Genomic DNA, 17,637 nt, shown 5'->3' with positions numbered 1-17,637 from the left:
TAATGTGTTTGTGTGTGTGTGTAATGTGTTTGTGTGTGTGTGTGTGTGTAATGTGTTTGTGTGTGTGTGTGTAATGTGTTTGTGTGTGTGTGTGTGTAATGTGTTTGTGTGTGTGTGTGTAATGTGTTTGTGTTTGTGTGTGTGTGTGTGTAATGTGTTTGTGTGTGTGTGTGTGTGTGTAATGTGTTTGTGTGTGTGTGTGTGTAATGTGTTTGTGTGTGTGTGTGTGTCTGTGTAATGTGTTTGTGTGTGTGTGTAATGTGTTTTTGTGTGTGTGATGTGTTTGTGTGTGTGTGTGTAATGTGTTTGTGTGTGTGTAATGTGTTTGTGTGTGTGTGTAATGTGTTTGTGTGTGTGTAATGTGTTTGTGTGTGTGTGTAATGTGTTTGTGTGTAATGTGTTTGTGTGTGATGTGTAATGTGTTTGTGTGTGTGTAATGTGTGTGTGTGTAATGTTTGTGTGTGTGTGTAATGTGTTTGTGTGTGTGTAATATGTTTGTGTGTGTGTAATGTGTTTGTGTGTGTAATGTGTTTGTGTGTGTGTGTAATATGTTTGTGTGTGTGTAATGTGTTTGTGTGTGTGTGTAATATGTTTGTGTGTGTGTAATGTGTTTGTGTGTGTGTTTAATGTGTTTGTGTGATGTGTAATGTGTTTGTGTGTGTGTGTGTGTAATGTGTTTGTGTGTGTGTGTAATGTGTGTTTGTGTTTGTGTGTGTGTGTGTAATGTGTGTGTGTGTGTAATGTGTTTGTGTGTGTGTAATGTGTTTGTGTGTGATGTGTTTGTGTGTGTGTGTAATGTGTTTGTGTGTGTGTGTGTGTGTGTAATGTGTTTGTGTGTGTGTAATGTGTTTGTGTGTGATGTGTTTGTGTGTGTGTGTAATGTGTTTGTGTGTGTGTGTGTGTGTAATGTGTTTGTGTGTGTGTAATGTGTTTGTGTGTGTGTGTAATGTTTGTGTGTGTGTAATGTGTTTGTGTTTGTGTGTGATGTGTTTGTGTGTGTGTAATGTGTTTGTGTGTGTGTAATGTGTTTGTGTGTGTGTAATGTGTGTGTGTGTGATGTGTTTGTGTGTGTGTGTAATGTGTTTGTGTGTGTGTGTAATGTGTGTGTGTGTAATGTGTTTGTGTGTGATGTGTTTGTGTGTGTGTAATGTGTTTGTGTGTGTGTGATGTGTTTGTGTGTGTGTGTAATGTGTTTGTGTGTGTGTGTGTGTGTGTGTAATGTGTTTGTGTGTGTGTAATGTGTTTGTGTGTGATGTGTTTGTGTGTGTGTGTAATGTGTTTGTGTGTGTGTGTGTGTGTAATGTGTTTGTGTGTGTGTATTGTGTTTGTGTGTAATGTGTTTGTGTGTGTGTGTAATGTTTGTGTGTGTGTAATGTGTTTGTGTGTGTGTGTAATGTGTTTGTGTGTGATGTGTTTGTGTGTGTGTAATGTGTTTGTGTGTGTGTAATGTGTTTGTGTGTGTGTAATGTGTGTGTGTGTAATGTGTTTGTTTGTGTGTGTAATGTGTTTGTGTGTGTGTAATGTGTGTGTGTGTAATGTGTTTGTGTGTGTGTGTAATGTGTTTGTGTGTGTGTGTAATGTGTTTGTGTTTGTGTGTGTGTGTGTAATGTGTGTGTGTGTGTAATGTGTTTGTGTGTGTGTAATGTGTTTGTGTGTGTGTAATGTGTTTGTGTGTGATGTGTTTGTGTGTGTGTGTAATGTGTTTGTGTGTGTGTAATGTGTTTGTGTGTGTAATGTGTTTGTGTGTGTGTAATGTGTTTGTGTGTGTGTGTAATGTGTGTGTTTGTGTGTAATGTGTTTGTGTGTGTGTAATGTGTTTGTGTGTGTGTGTGTAATGTTTGTGTGTGTGTAATGTGTTTGTGTGTGATGTGTTTGTGTGTGTGTAATGTGTTTGTGTGTGTGTAATGTGTTTGTGTGTGTGTGTAATGTGTTTGTGTGTGTGTAATGTGTTTGTGTGTGTGTGTAATGTGTTTGTGTGTGTGTAATGTGTTTGTGTGTGATGTGTTTGTGTGTGTGTAATGTGTTTGTGTGTGTGTAATGTGTTTGTGTGTGTGTGTAATGTGTTTGTGTGTGTGTAATGTGTTTGTGTGTGTGTGTAATGTGTTTGTGTGTGTGTAATGTGTTTGTGTGTGTGTAATATGTTTGTGTGTGTGTAATGTGTTTGTGTGTGTGTGTGTAATGTGTTTGTGTGTGTGTGTAAAGTGTTTGTGTTTGTGTAATGTGTTTGTGTGTGTGTGTAATGTGTTTGTGTGTGTGTAATGTGTTTGTGTGTGTGTAATGTGTTTGTGTGTGTGTGTAATGTGTTTGTGTGTGTGTGTAAAGTGTTTGTGTTTGTGTTATGTGTGTGTGTGTGTGTGTAATGTGTTTGTGTGTGTGTGTAATGTGTTTGTGTTTGTGTGTGTGTGTAATGTGTTTGTGTGTGTGTGTAAAGTGTTTGTGTTTGTGTAATGTGTTTGTGTGTGTGTGTAATGTGTTTGTGTGTGTGTAATGTGTTTGTGTGTGTGTAATGTGTTTGTGTGTGTGTGTAATGTGTTTGTGTGTGTGTGTAAAGTGTTTGTGTTTGTGTAATGTGTTTGTGTGTGTGTGTAATGTGTTTGTGTGTGTGTGTAATGTGTTTGTGTTTGTGTGTGTGTGTAATGTGTTTGTGTGTGTGTAATGTGTGTGTGTGTAATGTGTTTGTGTGTGTGTAATGTGTTTGTGTGTGTGTGTGTAATGTGTTTGTGTGTGTGTAATGTGTTTGTGTGTGTGTGTAATGTGTTTGTGTGTGTGTGTAAAGTGTTTGTGTTTGTGTAATGTGTTTGTGTGTGTGTGTAATGTGTTTGTGTGTGTGTGTAATGTGTTTGTGTTTGTGTGTGTGTGTAATGTGTGTGTGTGTGTGTAATGTGTGTGTGTGTAATGTGTTTGTGTGTGTGTAATGTGTTTGTGTGTGATGTGTTTGTGTGTGTGTGTAATGTGTTTGTGTGTGTGTGTAATGTTTGTGTGTGTGTAATGTGTTTGTGTGTGTGTGTAATGTGTTTGTGTGTGTGTAATGTGTTTGTGTGTGTAATGTTTGTGTGTGTGTAATGTGTTTGTGTGTGTGTGTAATGTTTGTGTGTGTGTAATGTGTTTGTGTGTGTGTAATGTGTTTGTGTGTAATGTGTTTGTGTGTGTGTAATGTGTGTGTGTGTAATGTGTTTGTGTGATGTGTAATGTGTGTGTGTGTAATGTGTTTGTGTGTGTGTGTGTGTAATGTGTGTGGGTGTGTAATGTGTGTGTGTGTGTGTTTAATGTGTGTGTGTGTGTGTGTAATGTGTGTGGGTGTGTAATGTGTTTGTGTGTGTTTGTGTGTGATGTGTGATGTGTGTGTGTGTGATGTGTGTGTGTAATGTGTGTGTGTGTGTAATGTGTTTGTGTGTGTGTGTAATGTGTTTGTGTGTGTGTGTGTAATGTGTGTGTGTGTGTAATTTGTTTGTGTGTGTGTAATGTGTGTGTAATGTGTGTGTGGGTGTGTAATGTGTGTGTGTGTTTAATGTGTGTGTGTGTGTGTAATGTGTGTGTGTGTAATTTGTTTGTGTGTGTGTAATGTGTGTGTAATGTGTGTGTGGGTGTGTAATGTGTGTGTGTGTGTGTTTAATGTGTGTGTGTGTGTGTGTGTGTAATGTGTGTGGGTGTGTAATGTGTTTGTGTGTGATGTGTTTGTGTGTGTGTGTGTGTTTGTGTGTGTGATGTGTGTGTGTGTGTAATGTGTTTGTGTGTGTGTAATGTGTGTGTGTGTGTAATGTGTTTGTGTGTGTGTGTGTAATGTGTTTGTGTGTGTGTGTAATGTGTTTGTGTGTGTGTGTGTGTGTGTGTAATGTGTTTGTGTGTGTGATGTGTGTGTGTGTGTAATGTGTTTGTGTGTGTGTGTAATGTGTTTGTGTGTGTGTGTGTAATGTGTTTGTGTGTGTGATGTGTGTGTGTGTAATGTGTGTGGGTGTGTAATGTGTTTGTGTGTGATGTGTTTGTGTGTGTGTGTGTGTTTGTGTGTGTGATGTGTGTGTGTGTGTAATGTGTTTGTGTGTGTGTAATGTGTGTGTGTGTAATGTGTTTGTGTGTGTGTGTGTAATGTGTTTGTGTGTGTGTGTAATGTGTTTGTGTGTGTGTGTGTGTGTGTAATGTGTTTGTGTGTGTGATGTGTGTGTGTGTGTAATGTGTTTGTGTGTGTGTGTAATGTGTTTGTGTGTGTGATGTGTGTGTGTGTAATGTGTTTGTGTGTGTGTGTAATGTGTTTGTGTGTGTGATGTGTGTGTGTGTAATGTGTGTGGGTGTGTAATGTGTTTGTGTGTGATGTGTTTGTGTGTGTGTGTGTTTGTGTGTGTGATGTGTGTGTGTGTGTAATGTGTTTGTGTGTGTGTAATGTGTGTGTGTGTAATGTGTTTGTGTGTGTGTGTGTAATGTGTTTGTGTGTGTGTGTAATGTGTTTGTGTGTGTGTGTGTGTGTGTGTAATGTGTTTGTGTGTGATGTGTTTGTGTGTGTGTGTGTGTTTGTGTTTGTGATGTGTGTGTGTGTGTAATGTGTTTGTGTGTGTGTAATGTGTGTGTGTGTGTAATGTGTTTGTGTGTGTGTGTGTAATGTGTTTGTGTGTGTGTGTAATGTGTTTGTGTGTGTGTGTGTGTGTGTAATGTGTTTGTGTGTGTGATGTGTGTGTGTGTGTAATGTGTTTGTGTGTGTGTGTAATGTGTTTGTGTGTGTGTGTGTAATGTGTTTGTGTGTGTGATGTGTGTGTGTGTAATGTGTGTGGGTGTGTAATGTGTTTGTGTGTGATGTGTTTGTGTGTGTGTGTGTGTTTGTGTGTGTGATGTGTGTGTGTGTGTAATGTGTTTGTGTGTGTGTAATGTGTGTGTGTGTAATGTGTTTGTGTGTGTGTGTAATGTGTTTGTGTGTGTGTAATGTGTGTGTGTGTAATGTGTTTGTGTGTGTGTGTGTAATGTGTTTGTGTGTGTGTGTAATGTGTTTGTGTGTGTGTGTGTGTGTGTGTAATGTGTTTGTGTGTGTGATGTGTGTGTGTGTGTAATGTGTTTGTGTGTGTGTGTAATGTGTTTGTGTGTGTGTGTGTGTGTAATGTGTTTGTGTGTGTGATGTGTGTGTGTATGGTGAAACAGGCAGCGAGCTCAGGAGATGTGGGAGTGGATTTATCAGCTGGAGTCTGAGAAGTTTGACTTCATGGATCAGATGAAGCGGCAGAAGTACGAGGTCAGCTGATCTCTCACACACTGATTACACTCAGCTATGTCTGAGGAAATAAATGCTGATTGGAGCTTTGTAGTAGGTGTGTGTGTGTGTGTGTGTGTGTGTGTGTGTGTGTGTGTGTTCTATACATTCATGCTGTGTGTAGATTTTAATCTCGGGTTATTTCTGCTCCCAGATTGTGGTCCTGCTGAACAGGATTTCACACGCCCAGAAGTTGTAAGTCACATGAAGTTCCTCATATCATAGCGTATGAATCAGACCTCACGGCGCGTCTGACATCGTCTTATCATCTTCCTTTTCATCTTGTAAAGCACTGTTGCACAACAGCATAACCCTCATCTACCTCCCTGTTTCTTTTCACAGCAAAAAGGTTCATGGAAAGGGAAAAGTCGGAGGTCGCTGGAAATAACTGTTTTGATCTTATAGAGGAGAAGTTATGACATGGATGAGAAAAGAAAACAAAAATGAAATTATGACAAGATCAGACAAGAAATGAAACGAAATAAAGTCTCTTCCTCTTCACTCAGACACAGAGTCTGTACTCGTCTTTACTGACCAGAGGAACGAATAAAAACATTCTCTAACACAGATGTGTTCTTCAGTTCTTTCACCTGTTTAAATGGAGTGTCCAGTCCCAGGGGTTCTGAGGGTTCTCTGGGTCATGTGGGTTTGGAAGGTTCTGTGGGTTGTGTGGGTTCTCTGGGTTCTGTGGATTTGGAGCTGGTTTTTATTCCTGAATCTGCACTCAGTTCAACATCACAAGATGTTTTGCATCAGTTACAGCTGTTTGTAGAAACATGTTTCATTCTTCAGATCTTTAAGCTCCTTATCCCACAAGTTCTTCTGCCTCAGAACATCTAACGGCTGCAGGTCTGTCATCTGTCCTGACATGCAGAATTGTCTCTACAGTGAACATACAGATATTAAGCCTCTGACCTCTCAGTGTAAACAGTGTGGAGGAGTTCGTTAGCAGGAGAACAGGTTCCTACACGAAATATTTCACGTCATTTTTCACAGCAGTGGGCAGTAACCGAGTTCCTGTAATGCGTTACTGTACCTAAATGACCTTTTACCAGGGTCTGTACTTTACTAATGTATAAAAACGTTTTACTTTCACTCCACTAAATTTTACAGTAACATTTTTTACTTTCTACTCCACTACATTACCCCACATCTCTCCTTACTGGTTGTCCAGTTACAGTCCAGCAAACCGAGCTACAGCGCGCATTATTTCTGAACCTACGTTTCTTTTTGGTCTGATTAAATGCAGTGAGCGCTAAAGGTTCTGTAGAGCATTAACACTGCAGTGTCACAGCCTGAAATACTGTAGCCTACGATGGAAGAAAACCCTGACCACATCCCACCACCTGACCACCCATGACCCATGGCCTGACCTGCAGGATTTGTTTTAAGTTGTAGAACAGAAGAAAGAATCTTTCATATTCAGATTCCTGCTCTGCCTCAGTAGCATACCATTTCATCTTACAAGAATTCAACATGTAGAGGTCAGCACGTCCTGTGGTCATCATAATTGACCATTCTATTAAATATGAATCTAATGTTAGCTCACCGCAATGAAGGATTTTATTGTGTATGTGAATAAATCTATCATTATCTTAATGATGTGGTGTATGGCTAGTTACACTTTAGTTAGCTAAGTAAGCTAAGGTAATGAGTAAGTCTTGAGCAGCAGTCTACATTAACGTTACTGATGTTCTACAGAAACACAATAACCCAAGAGCTCAACTTTTATTGTTGATATTTGACCGGTCACCAAGTAACATTTCTTTTTCATAGTTTTTTATGTAAAGCAGAATCAGATTACTGCACAAACACTGTAACTGTCCATCACACACCAAAGCATTAGTTATACTGAATACTGAAATATTCACTGAATTTCAACTTTATTTCTTCTGAATCTGTAGAGCAGCAAGTTTCTGTTAAAGTCAATCTGCTCAGATCCTCACTGGTCATTTGTTTAAAACTGATTCCCAGGACACAGGAGTGTCCAGCACATATTAGTTATTCTGTATGAGTGACCACGTCAGGCTGTCCCGTGGTAGTACTGCTGTGATGTTTATATTTTCATTTTTAAGCACTTTATGTAGGAAACAGTTTACATGCTACACACCCTGTCTTTATATAAGGGTCCTTTTTCTTGTGTAGTGTCCATGCACAAACACATGTGCCCTGTAAACACACACAAGAGTTGTGTATGTTTTATCAGGTTTTAATGTGTTACTATCTTAAGAATAATCTAAATCTTAGCAGGAAATCCTGACAGTTCTCAAGTCCTGCTATTTTCCAGCCCCATGATCCCCTTGTGCTCCTTGATTTAGAATAATGTTCAATGACATTGAATCATGATCATTATATTAACAGTGATCAGACCGTGAATCAGACCGTGTATTAACAGGCATGTGAGAGGAAAGAGACAGATACTTCTCACATAAAATGAAAAGTTCTCACAAAAAATTACAAATTGAAGACTCTACTTTTACCAGAGTAACATTTTCACCAGAGGATCTTTCACAGTAAGTACAGGAGATGTGGCCTTTACACACCACTGCTTCCTCATTCTAAACACTGATCTGATTCTTCATTCTATTTAAACACTAATGAATAATGACCTCTACTGGTGACCTAGGGTTAGGGTTAGAAAAATTGTGTGTGTGTGTGTTGGCTGTGGGGTAGGGGTAGGGAGTTGCACATGGAAATGAAAGCTTACAACCACAAAAAAAATTACAAACTTAATGACTAGACACAGTTATGAAGTGTGTGTAAAATTAGCGGATTGGTGCCTTCAGTGCAGCATCCACTTCCTCCTCGGGCAGCAGTGTGTGCCACTGGGCGATGGGGCGCCTTGGGTTGGCGAGCATGTCTGACCACTGCCGCAGTCCGACTCCACTGGCCCCGTATCCGATCCAGCACTTTCCGATGGCGTCGTTACTCCCCAGTTTATCGTAATCATACACCGTGATTAAAACCTGCACCTTCTGCAGGGACACAACACACACACACACACACAGTGTTGTGCAAAAGTTTTCACCATCCTGTAGAAAGTGGTGATTTACACAGGATTAAACAAAAGAACATTAAGAGTCAAGTAAAAGCCTGAAAGTGATATCAGGAGTCAATGTAACTGTCCTGTCATGTGATCTGAGGATAAATACTTCTCTTCCTGGAAGAACTCAGAGTTTGTTAGAGAATCTAATCATAGCATCATGAAGACCATAGAAGAAGAGCTCTGAGACTTTTCTGACTAAACAATGACCAGTACTTTTCCAGACCAGACACACCCTCATGCCAGAAATCTTCTGGTCTGGAAAACTATTGGTCATTGTTTGAAATAAAAATGTTCCTAATTAATGTCACAGAGTGACATTAATTAATGTCATTAATGACATTAATTAATGTCACAGAGTGACATTAATTACTAGATTTATTGGACATTAACTTATCTCTTATACCTTAAATCTTATACCTTAAATCTTATGCCTTAAATCTCTAGTACTTATTATCTGTGCTTGTGGATACTGCTGGAAGTTGTACATTTCCCATTGGGATGAATGAAGTATCTATCTATCTATCTATCTATCTATCTATCTATCTATCTATCTATCTATCTATCTATCTATCTATCTATCTATCTATCTATCTATCTATCCATCCATCCATCCATCCATCCATCCATCCATCCATCCATCTATCTATCTATCTATCTATCTTGAAAACCCTGTAAAAACTCTAGAACAAAACCCTAAGGTCAGTGGGCGAGTAAAGTTAGTCAAATAACTGTAACGTGTGTATTTATAATAAATATCCGACCCTGATTACATTTAGATGAAAAAGCAAATCCAAACCCATCACAAAAATGTTCTCTGGTGTGAGTTTGAGCCCGGTGTTGAAGCAGGACCTTGAATGAGAACGTTATCATCCAGCTGAATTGCCCTGACCTGAGACTGTAGAATAATTTGATTGTGTCTGATGTGTGTGTGCAAAGGAATGTGCCATATATGATATACATGTATGACCTGTTTAGCTTAACGTGTGGGTTAGTGAGTGTTTAACCTGTGTGTATTAGAATGTAACCCTATAGGGTAAAGTAAGCTGGACCTAGGCAGAATGGCCCCAACATTGTATACTCAAGGGGGACCCTAAATAAGAAACAGACATTGGGAGGACAGGTAGCAATGTAGAGTGAAAACGAATGGAAGTCGAAGCATATAAAATGGGGAAGATGGAGAGGTAGTTGCTTTGCAAACCAACTCAGGCTGTTATTGCATGATAATAAAAGCCTTATTCTTCTGGCACCAAAACCTGAGACTCAGAGTGATCTTTTCAACAAGACTGACCTGAGGAGTGTGTGTGTGTGTGTGTGTGTTTCCGCTTCACACAGGAGTGTGTGCTGGAAACTCAACATTGCTCACTTCAATTAGACTTCAAAATATTTTCTACTTCTTCTTCGTTACCTGACCATCAGCCACAGGAAGTGTCCAGTGAGTTTACCTGAATCTGAGCAAACGGAATCTCAAAGCTGAAGCTCTCATTGAAGTAGGGGTTCAGCGTGTTCTGTTTCACCGTGGTCTTCTTCTTCTTCAGACGTTTACCGTTGTGTTGAAGGACCACCTTCACAAAGGGGTCTGAGAAATAAATAAATCATAAACTGAGCTGAGCTGATATCTGATTATTAACTGAATCAGGTTCCAAAATCAAAACATTGATGATTTTCTGGGCCTTGACCTGATAAACCACCAACGTCCATCTTCTTCAGGTTCTTGGCCTCCATCACACACACAGTGAGTTTTCCAGACGTTGGTACGTACCGCAGAGAAATACAGATATCACCCAGTTTCTCTTGCTGAGGAACACACACACACACACACACACACACACATTTACACGCCGTAACCCAGTAGATTTGTCCTGATTTTTTCACTCCAGAGTCTTTTTAAACACCGTTTACCCAAATAACAAATTTATCTCCAGACTTTAAATACAGCAACAAAACCAAACAAACCTCGACTTTAGACAAATAGTTAAAAAAAAGATAAACCTTGAAGCTGCAGCTCCAGACACCAGTGACGTAAAGCCTGAGGCTGAATAGAAATAAGTCTTTAAAAATAAAGTCAAAATCAAAACTTTTATCAGTTTTCTCACTAATGATCTCTAAACTTTAGTGAAGTTTATCTGCTTCAACACTTTCATTTTACTCACATTATCTGTGTCATTAACGAACACTGGCACTTAATTTACAACCTAATTAAATCATTAGAGATACACTATATTGCCAAAAGTTTTGGGACACCCCTCCAAATCATTGAATTCCGGTGTTCCAATCACTTCCATGGCCACAGGTGTATAAAATCCAGCAGCTAGGCATACAGACTGCTTCTACAAACATTTGTGAAAGAATGGGTCGCTCTCAGGAGATCAGTGAATTCAAGAGTGGTATCGTGATAGGGTTCCACCTGTGCAGTAAGTGAAATTTCCTCACTACTAAATATTCCACGATCAACAGTTAGTGGTAATATAACAAAATGGAAGCAATTGGGAACAACAGCAACTCGGCCCACGATTTGGTAGTCCACGTAAAATCACAGATCAGGGTCAGCGCACGCTGAGGAGCACGGTGCACAGAAGTCGCCAACTTTCTGCAGAGTCAATGGCTACAGACCTCCAAACATTGTGTGGCCTTCAGATTAGCTCAAGAACAGTGTGTAGAGAGCTTCATGGCCGAGGAGCTGCAATCTAAGCCTTACATCACCAAGTGCAATGCAAAGCGTGGGATGCAGTGGTGTAAAGTTGACCGCCACTGGACTCTAGAGCAGCGGAGGTGTGTTCTCTGGAGTGACCATTCACGCTTCTCTGTCTGGAAATCTGATGGATGAGTCTTGGTTTGGAGGTTGTCAGCAGAACGGTACTTACCTGACTGCATTGTGCCAAGTGTACAGTTTGTGGAGGGGGGATTATGGTGTGGTGTTGTTTTTCAGGGGTTGGGCTCGGCCCCTTAGTTCCAGTGAAAGGAACTCTGAATGCTTCAGCTTCATACCAAGACATTTTGGACAATTTCATGCTCTTTGTGGGAACAGTTTGGGGATGACCCCTTCCTGTTCCAACATGACTGCACACCAGTGACCAAAGCAAGGTCCATAAAGACATGGATGAGTGAGTTTGGTGTGGAGGAACTTGACTGGCCTGGAGAGGAATGGTCAAAAATTCCCATAAACACACTCCTAAACCTTGTGGAAAGCCTTCTGAGAAGAGTTGAAGCTGTTTTAGCTGCAAAGGCCGGGACAACTCCATATTACATTCATGCACATAGAAAGGCACCATGTTTCTGTCCCAAAACTTTTGGCAACATAGTGTATTTTAAAGGTTTTTCTTACCTAAACCACCTTCATTGTTTTGATCTTTAGGTTTCTGCTCCCTGCCCTGTGTCCAGTGTGAGGATTTAATCTGTGCAGTGATTAAACCAGTGGATATATTTACCTCTTCCTTCTCTCCTCCCACCAGGTCTTTCCACTCGTGGATCGGTTGTCCCAGATCCACACTGTTCATGGGAATTTTAATCTCTCCAATCACGTCATGTTTCCCAAAACGATCAAAGTCAAACACCTGCAGCACTAAAGTCTGTCCAGCCAAATCGTTAAAGGGCGTCTGAGGATGAGAGAAAAACACAGAGGTTTGTGTTTATTAATAAAGTCATTAAATCACATTGACATCTATAAAACCTAAATAATAAACTGCTTTATAATTATTGTAAAAGTTAGAGGTCTGATCTGTCGCTGAGACCGACCTTAAAAATAAATGTTTCGTTAAAAACAGGACAGAGATTCTTCCTCTGAACTTTGGTCTCAAATTTCTTCTTCTTGTCAGGAAGCATGTAGACTTTAACATAGGGGTCAGACGTGCCACCGATGTCCATCGCAGGAAGGTCCTGAGCCTGAAGGACTCCAACTATGAGCTGAACAAAAAATGTTAAAAGAGAAAGTTTAAAGAATATTAGACGGCTTTGAAATCCTTTTGACAAAAAAGGAACGGAGTGTGAAGGGAATGGGAATTAATGGAATTTAACTAAATTTATCATTAAAACTGTGGATTAGGAAAACTACAGCCATCCCCATACACCCTTTCAAAACGAGTATAAGAGACGACATTATTTCAGTTTCCACTGAATGGGACTGGGATTTAAAGTCGCTCAGTTTCTCCACAGTGGAGATGTTTAGAGCAGAAGCATTACGGCTCCACTGCATCGTTTGACTTTAACCAGGAATTCATCATTAACTATAAACCCGGTTTTAATCCTAATGTTAAAACATGTCCTACTAAAGATTTGTCTACATTTTAAACTGCGTTAATGATGGTATTTATCTCACAGAGTTGCTGATGTCTGGACTCTGATTGGTCAGCTGATCACAGATTTGTGCACTTTCTCTGAAAGGGTCATCGTTTCTATAGCAACAGCTCCTTCACGTGGACGTGGAATTTATGGAAAGAGTCTCCAGTGTCAGTGTTTTAAAAAGCTGTAGCTTTTGTGTATTTTGGGGTTTATCTCTCATCGTCTCTCACACACCTGATTCTCAGTGAAGTTATAATCCAGTGTGTATTCCAGTTTTCCGAAGAATTCCTGCTCTTTTTCCTCTTCCTGTTTCACCTCCTCCTGAAAGGATTGCATTGAGAATTGTTCATTAATCAATCTGAATCACTTTCAAATTATTTATTGAGTCTGTGCAATTTGATGACTGGAATATAAAAATCAACACTGAAAGGTAAAGTTTGTCCTCTTGCCTTTTCCTCCTCTCCCTCTTTCTCCTTTTTCATCACTCGTCTCACACCTTTTCTCTCTCTCACTTTCTTAGCTTTTTTCTTTCCTCCTAAACACTTTTTATACAAACAGAAAGTAAAGCAGGCAACAAGGGCAAGAACCACCACCACGATGGCACCTACTGCCCACATGGGCACTGAGAGAGAGAGAGAGAGAGAGAGAGAGAGAGAGAGAGAGAGAGAGAGAGTGAGTTAGTTAATAAAGAGAGAGAAATAAAGTGAATTATAAAGAGAAATTAGAGAAATAGATTCTTACATTTAATCTTGTGATCTGTGGGAGATTGTAATAATGACATTAAATAGAAAAGAGACATTTATTTCACAACATGTATAACTTTATTTTAGAGATGACTTAAAAGAACTGATCAGATGATTAGTGATTGGTCAGATTGTTTGTTACGTCACTCACTGGGAAGGTGTCCGAGCTCGTTGAAGAATTTGTTCTTCATGTCAATGAAATTGTGGGAGTGGTGAGAGGGAGGAGGCGGACCTGGGGCGGGCTCAGACTCCGGCTCCGCCTCCCTGCGCACACGATGCTGCAGACTGGCGAACCTCATAGCTGATCAGCTAGGGAGCAAAAACTGGATTTTCTTAGTGAGTTTGCACACGGTACAACATCCACACAGCCCCTCACCACTAGAGGTCACTCTCTCTCCTTTATAACCACTAGAGGTCACTCTAACTCCTTTATAACCACTAAAGGTCACTCTCCTTTATAACAAATTTTTCTAACATTAGAAAATTATTATTATTATTATTATTATTATTATTATTATTATTTTTATTATATAAATATAACGTGTGAGGATCTGATACTAATCTGATACAACTGGGTGACTTTCTGCTTCTATGCTCCAAAATAAATATTCATCAGCTCTGCTGTCAGATCATCTTTCGGGAAAATGTCTAAACAAATCCAATCACACGTGTTCAAATGTCCAAATCCAATCCTATAAAATTCCAGGTCCCTGAACTACATGGTTCTTGTACTTCACAGGTTCTTCTCAGGTATCATTTCCGAGATTCTTCATGAGATGACATCAAACCTTCAGTCCTGTTTTTCATTTCCTTCCCTTCTCTTTATTCTGCTCTTTTTTATTTTCTCTCTCTCTCTCTCTCTCTGTGTTTATTCTGTCGTTCTCTCTCTTCAAATCCCTGCTGTTAAACCTGTAGGACTAATCCCCTTCCCATGAGCCACTTCTGCTCCCATGACTAACACACACACATATGTCAGTTTATTGATATACTGAGTGCAGAAACACTAATCCACCCCCCACCCCCCCACACACAGACCTGCATGCTGAACTTCCTCTGAATGTCAACACTTGCTTAATGAGGTTAATCTCTGGAGATTATCAAAAACATCCCAGGGTTTAAAGTGTTTTAGAGACAGTTTAGACCATCAGGCAATCCCCAAACACACACACACACTGTCTATTTTATATAGAAATGAGAGCTGAGAGCTGCGGTCATCCTCATTTCTGTCTGAAACACAGATAAAATACTGAGAGTGAGGATTAACTAGAGGAGTAATCTCCAATCTGTCGTCTGTTTAAATCCAGCTCCAGATTTAAAATCCTCACTCATATTTCTCATCTTTACAAACCGTTACTGTGGAGCACTGATAGCAACAATGCTAATAATAATAAAGTTTAAAATACTAAAAACTAATAACTCCATAAGCACATAAATGTCTAACATCTAGTGTCTATCACACACCATCACACACCATCACACTCCACCATACACCATCACACACCACCACACTCCATCACACACCATCACACACCATCACACTCCATCACACACCATCACACTCCACCATACACCATCACACTCCACCATACACCATCACACACCATCACACTCCATCACACACCATCACACTCCATCACACACCACCATACACCATCACACTCCACCATACACCATCACACTCCACCATACACCATCACACTCCACCATACACCATCACACTCCACCATACACCATCACACACCATCACACTCCATCACACACCATCACACACCATCACACTCCATCACACACCACCACACACCATCACACTCCATCACACACCACCATACACCATCACACACCACCATACACCATCACACACCATCACACTCCATCACACACCACCATACACCATCACACACCATCACACTCCATCACACACCATCACACTCCATCACACACCACCATACACCATCACACTCCACCATACACCATCACACACCATCACACTCCATCACACACCATCACACACCATCACACTCCATCACACACCATCACACTCCACCATACACCATCACACTCCACCATACACCATCACACACCATCACACACCATCACACTCCACCATACACCATCACACACCACCACACTCCATCACACACCACCATACACCATCACACACCACCATACACCATCACACACCATCACACTCCATCACACACCATCACACTCCATCACACACCACCATACACCATCACACACCATCACACTCCATCACACACCATCACACTCTATCACACACCACCATACACCATCACACTCCACCATACACCATCACACTCCACCATACACCATCACACACCACCATACACCATCACACTCCACCATACACCATCACACACCACCATACACCATCACACACCATCACACTCCATCACACACCATCACACTCCATCACACACCACCATACACCATCACACACCACCATACACCACCATACACCATCACACTCCACCATACACCATCACACTCCACCATACACCATCACACACCACCATACACCATCACACTCCACCATACACCATCACACACCACCATACACCATCACACACCATCACACTCCATCACACACCATCACACTCCATCACACACCACCATACACCATCACACACCACCATACACCATCACACACCACCATACACCATCACACTCCACCATACACCATCACACACCACCATACACCATCACACTCCACCATACACCATCACACACCACCATACACCATCACACACCACCATACACCGTCATACACCGTCACACTCCTTCACATACCATCACACACCATCACACTCCTTCATACACCATCACACTGTTTGTCTGTATGTCTATCTCTATCTATCTATCTATCTATCTATCTATCTATCTATCTATCTATCTATCTATCTATCTATCTATCTATCTATCTATCTATCTGTCTTGTAAATAAATAAATAAAACTAAACACTCAGAGACAGTGTCAGCTTGCTGCGTCACCACCAGAATCTGTGTCCTTTAACCCTAACCCTGCCCACAGACATCTCCCATCACACACTGCTTCAGCAGATAACTGATCACCTGAACATCTGTCTCTCTGGGTCTCCTCACACTGACTCAGGTCTGAGTTTCATCACAGTTTGAGCTCTAAAACTCTAAAACAACTCCAACTTTAATACCCATAATCCCCAGCATGGTCATGACTCTGTTCCCAGTATCTGATCATTAATCAATAACAGAATCAGAAGTGAGGATGAGTGTGAGGACTAATCCCAGTGTGGAGTGTGCAGTCTCACTGCTCAGGTCATCACATCACTCCAAGTTCCTCACTAACAAAGCTGATCATGAAGAGAAACATCATCATAAAGTCATAAATAATAAATAAAAAATAAATAAAGTTTTGGTCATAACTTAGGGACAGAGTTTAATAAGTAAAATTCACCTTAGTCATAAATAATAGTGTATTAATGTTTCACACAACAAACACACTTATTATTATTATTATCAAACTCTTTTACTTTAGAGTACTTTACAAGACTTTTACTTTATTGATAATCACACTGAGAACTCACCCAGTGATGAAGATGATGAAGAAGATGATGTTCTGTCACTCGTTCTCACTGTACCAGATTTTCACTCTGTGCTTTACTGACCAGGAGATTAATGCACACGGTCCTCCCTCTCTAATCCTGATCACCTCATTCTCTCTCTCCCCCTCCCTCTCTCTCTCTCTCGCTCTCTCCCTCTCTCTCTCTCTATCTCACTCTGTATCTCTCCCCCTGTCTCTCTCTCCCTCCCTCTGTATCCTGTATCCTTCCATACAGCTAAACAGTTTTCTTGCCGTTACAAACATTCAATGCTTCATGTGTAATTGCTATGAGAAAAGCCATCATGTTACTGACTGAATAAATTGATGAGTGATACAGAAACAGAATGAAGACTCGATCTGTCAAACATCACTGAGACCAGAATGAGCTCCAGAGTTTTTTTCAGTAGCACTGCTCTGTTTGAGCATTTACAGCTAAAAAAGACAGAAAATATTTTATTACAACAAACTCACACAGATGTTCAAGAGCAAATGTAAGTGTATGTCTGATTGGAAGGCATTGCACTACTTCGTCATGGTACAAGCGTGAGAGCCGGAGCTGTAATACTTCCTTTAACACCAGGAAATAGTCAGTCTCTCATGTCTGCGATTTTTTTTAAATATATTTTACAAATGGATGTTACAAATATAGGATATGAATATTCTTATATCTATATTCTTATAATTAAAAAAAACCTCTCTGAAGCTCTATCAGATTTCTCAGTATAAGGTTATGGTGTTAGGG

At 40.4% G+C, this 17,637-nt stretch overlaps 2 protein-coding genes across 2 annotated transcripts in view; one reads left to right on the top strand and one right to left on the bottom strand.

Moving 5' to 3' along the window:
* The window catches only part of tnnt1 (troponin T type 1 (skeletal, slow)), a 27,512-nt gene extending 21,716 nt beyond the window's left edge, over positions 1-5,796 (top strand). Inside the window, exons 11-13 of the mRNA XM_058416652.1 lie at positions 5,122-5,212; positions 5,385-5,425; positions 5,573-5,796. Of these exons, the coding sequence (XP_058272635.1) occupies positions 5,122-5,212; positions 5,385-5,425; positions 5,573-5,618 (178 nt within the window). The 3' untranslated portion in view covers positions 5,619-5,796. The remainder of the gene's footprint in view (positions 1-5,121; positions 5,213-5,384; positions 5,426-5,572) is intronic.
* A 1,183-nt stretch (positions 5,797-6,979) lies between these two features.
* On the bottom strand, positions 6,980-16,955 carry syt5a (synaptotagmin Va). Its single transcript, XM_058418071.1, has 10 exons — positions 16,879-16,955; positions 13,446-13,603; positions 13,293-13,307; positions 13,001-13,173; positions 12,786-12,872; positions 12,009-12,176; positions 11,702-11,869; positions 9,953-10,070; positions 9,719-9,852; positions 6,980-8,205 (listed from the first exon to the last, which is right to left on the bottom strand). The coding sequence occupies exons 2-10, from the start codon at positions 13,591-13,593 to the stop codon at positions 7,996-7,998; spliced, it is 1,221 nt and encodes a 406-aa protein (XP_058274054.1). The 5' UTR covers positions 13,594-13,603; positions 16,879-16,955; the 3' UTR covers positions 6,980-7,995.
* Between the last annotated feature and the right edge of the window lie 682 nt (positions 16,956-17,637).

Source organism: Hemibagrus wyckioides, linkage group LG02 (assembly GCF_019097595.1).
Source record: "Hemibagrus wyckioides isolate EC202008001 linkage group LG02, SWU_Hwy_1.0, whole genome shotgun sequence".
NCBI classification, from domain to species: domain Eukaryota; kingdom Metazoa; phylum Chordata; class Actinopteri; order Siluriformes; family Bagridae; genus Hemibagrus; species Hemibagrus wyckioides.
This window is presented reverse-complemented; position numbering and strand designations above follow the sequence as displayed.

Excerpts from the sequence above, each read along its gene's own strand:
- syt5a (XM_058418071.1), bottom strand. The coding sequence starts at position 13,593 with ATGAGGTTCGCCAGTCTGCAGCATCGTGTGCGCAGGGAGGCGGAGCCG. Across the intron at positions 12,177-12,785 it reads ATAACTTCACTGAGAATCAG|CTCATAGTTGGAGTCCTTCA; the intron begins GTGTGTGAGAGA and ends TTTTTTGTTCAG. Across the intron at positions 10,071-11,701 it reads TGGGAGGAGAGAAGGAAGAG|CAAGAGAAACTGGGTGATAT; the intron begins GTAAATATATCC and ends TGTGTTCCTCAG.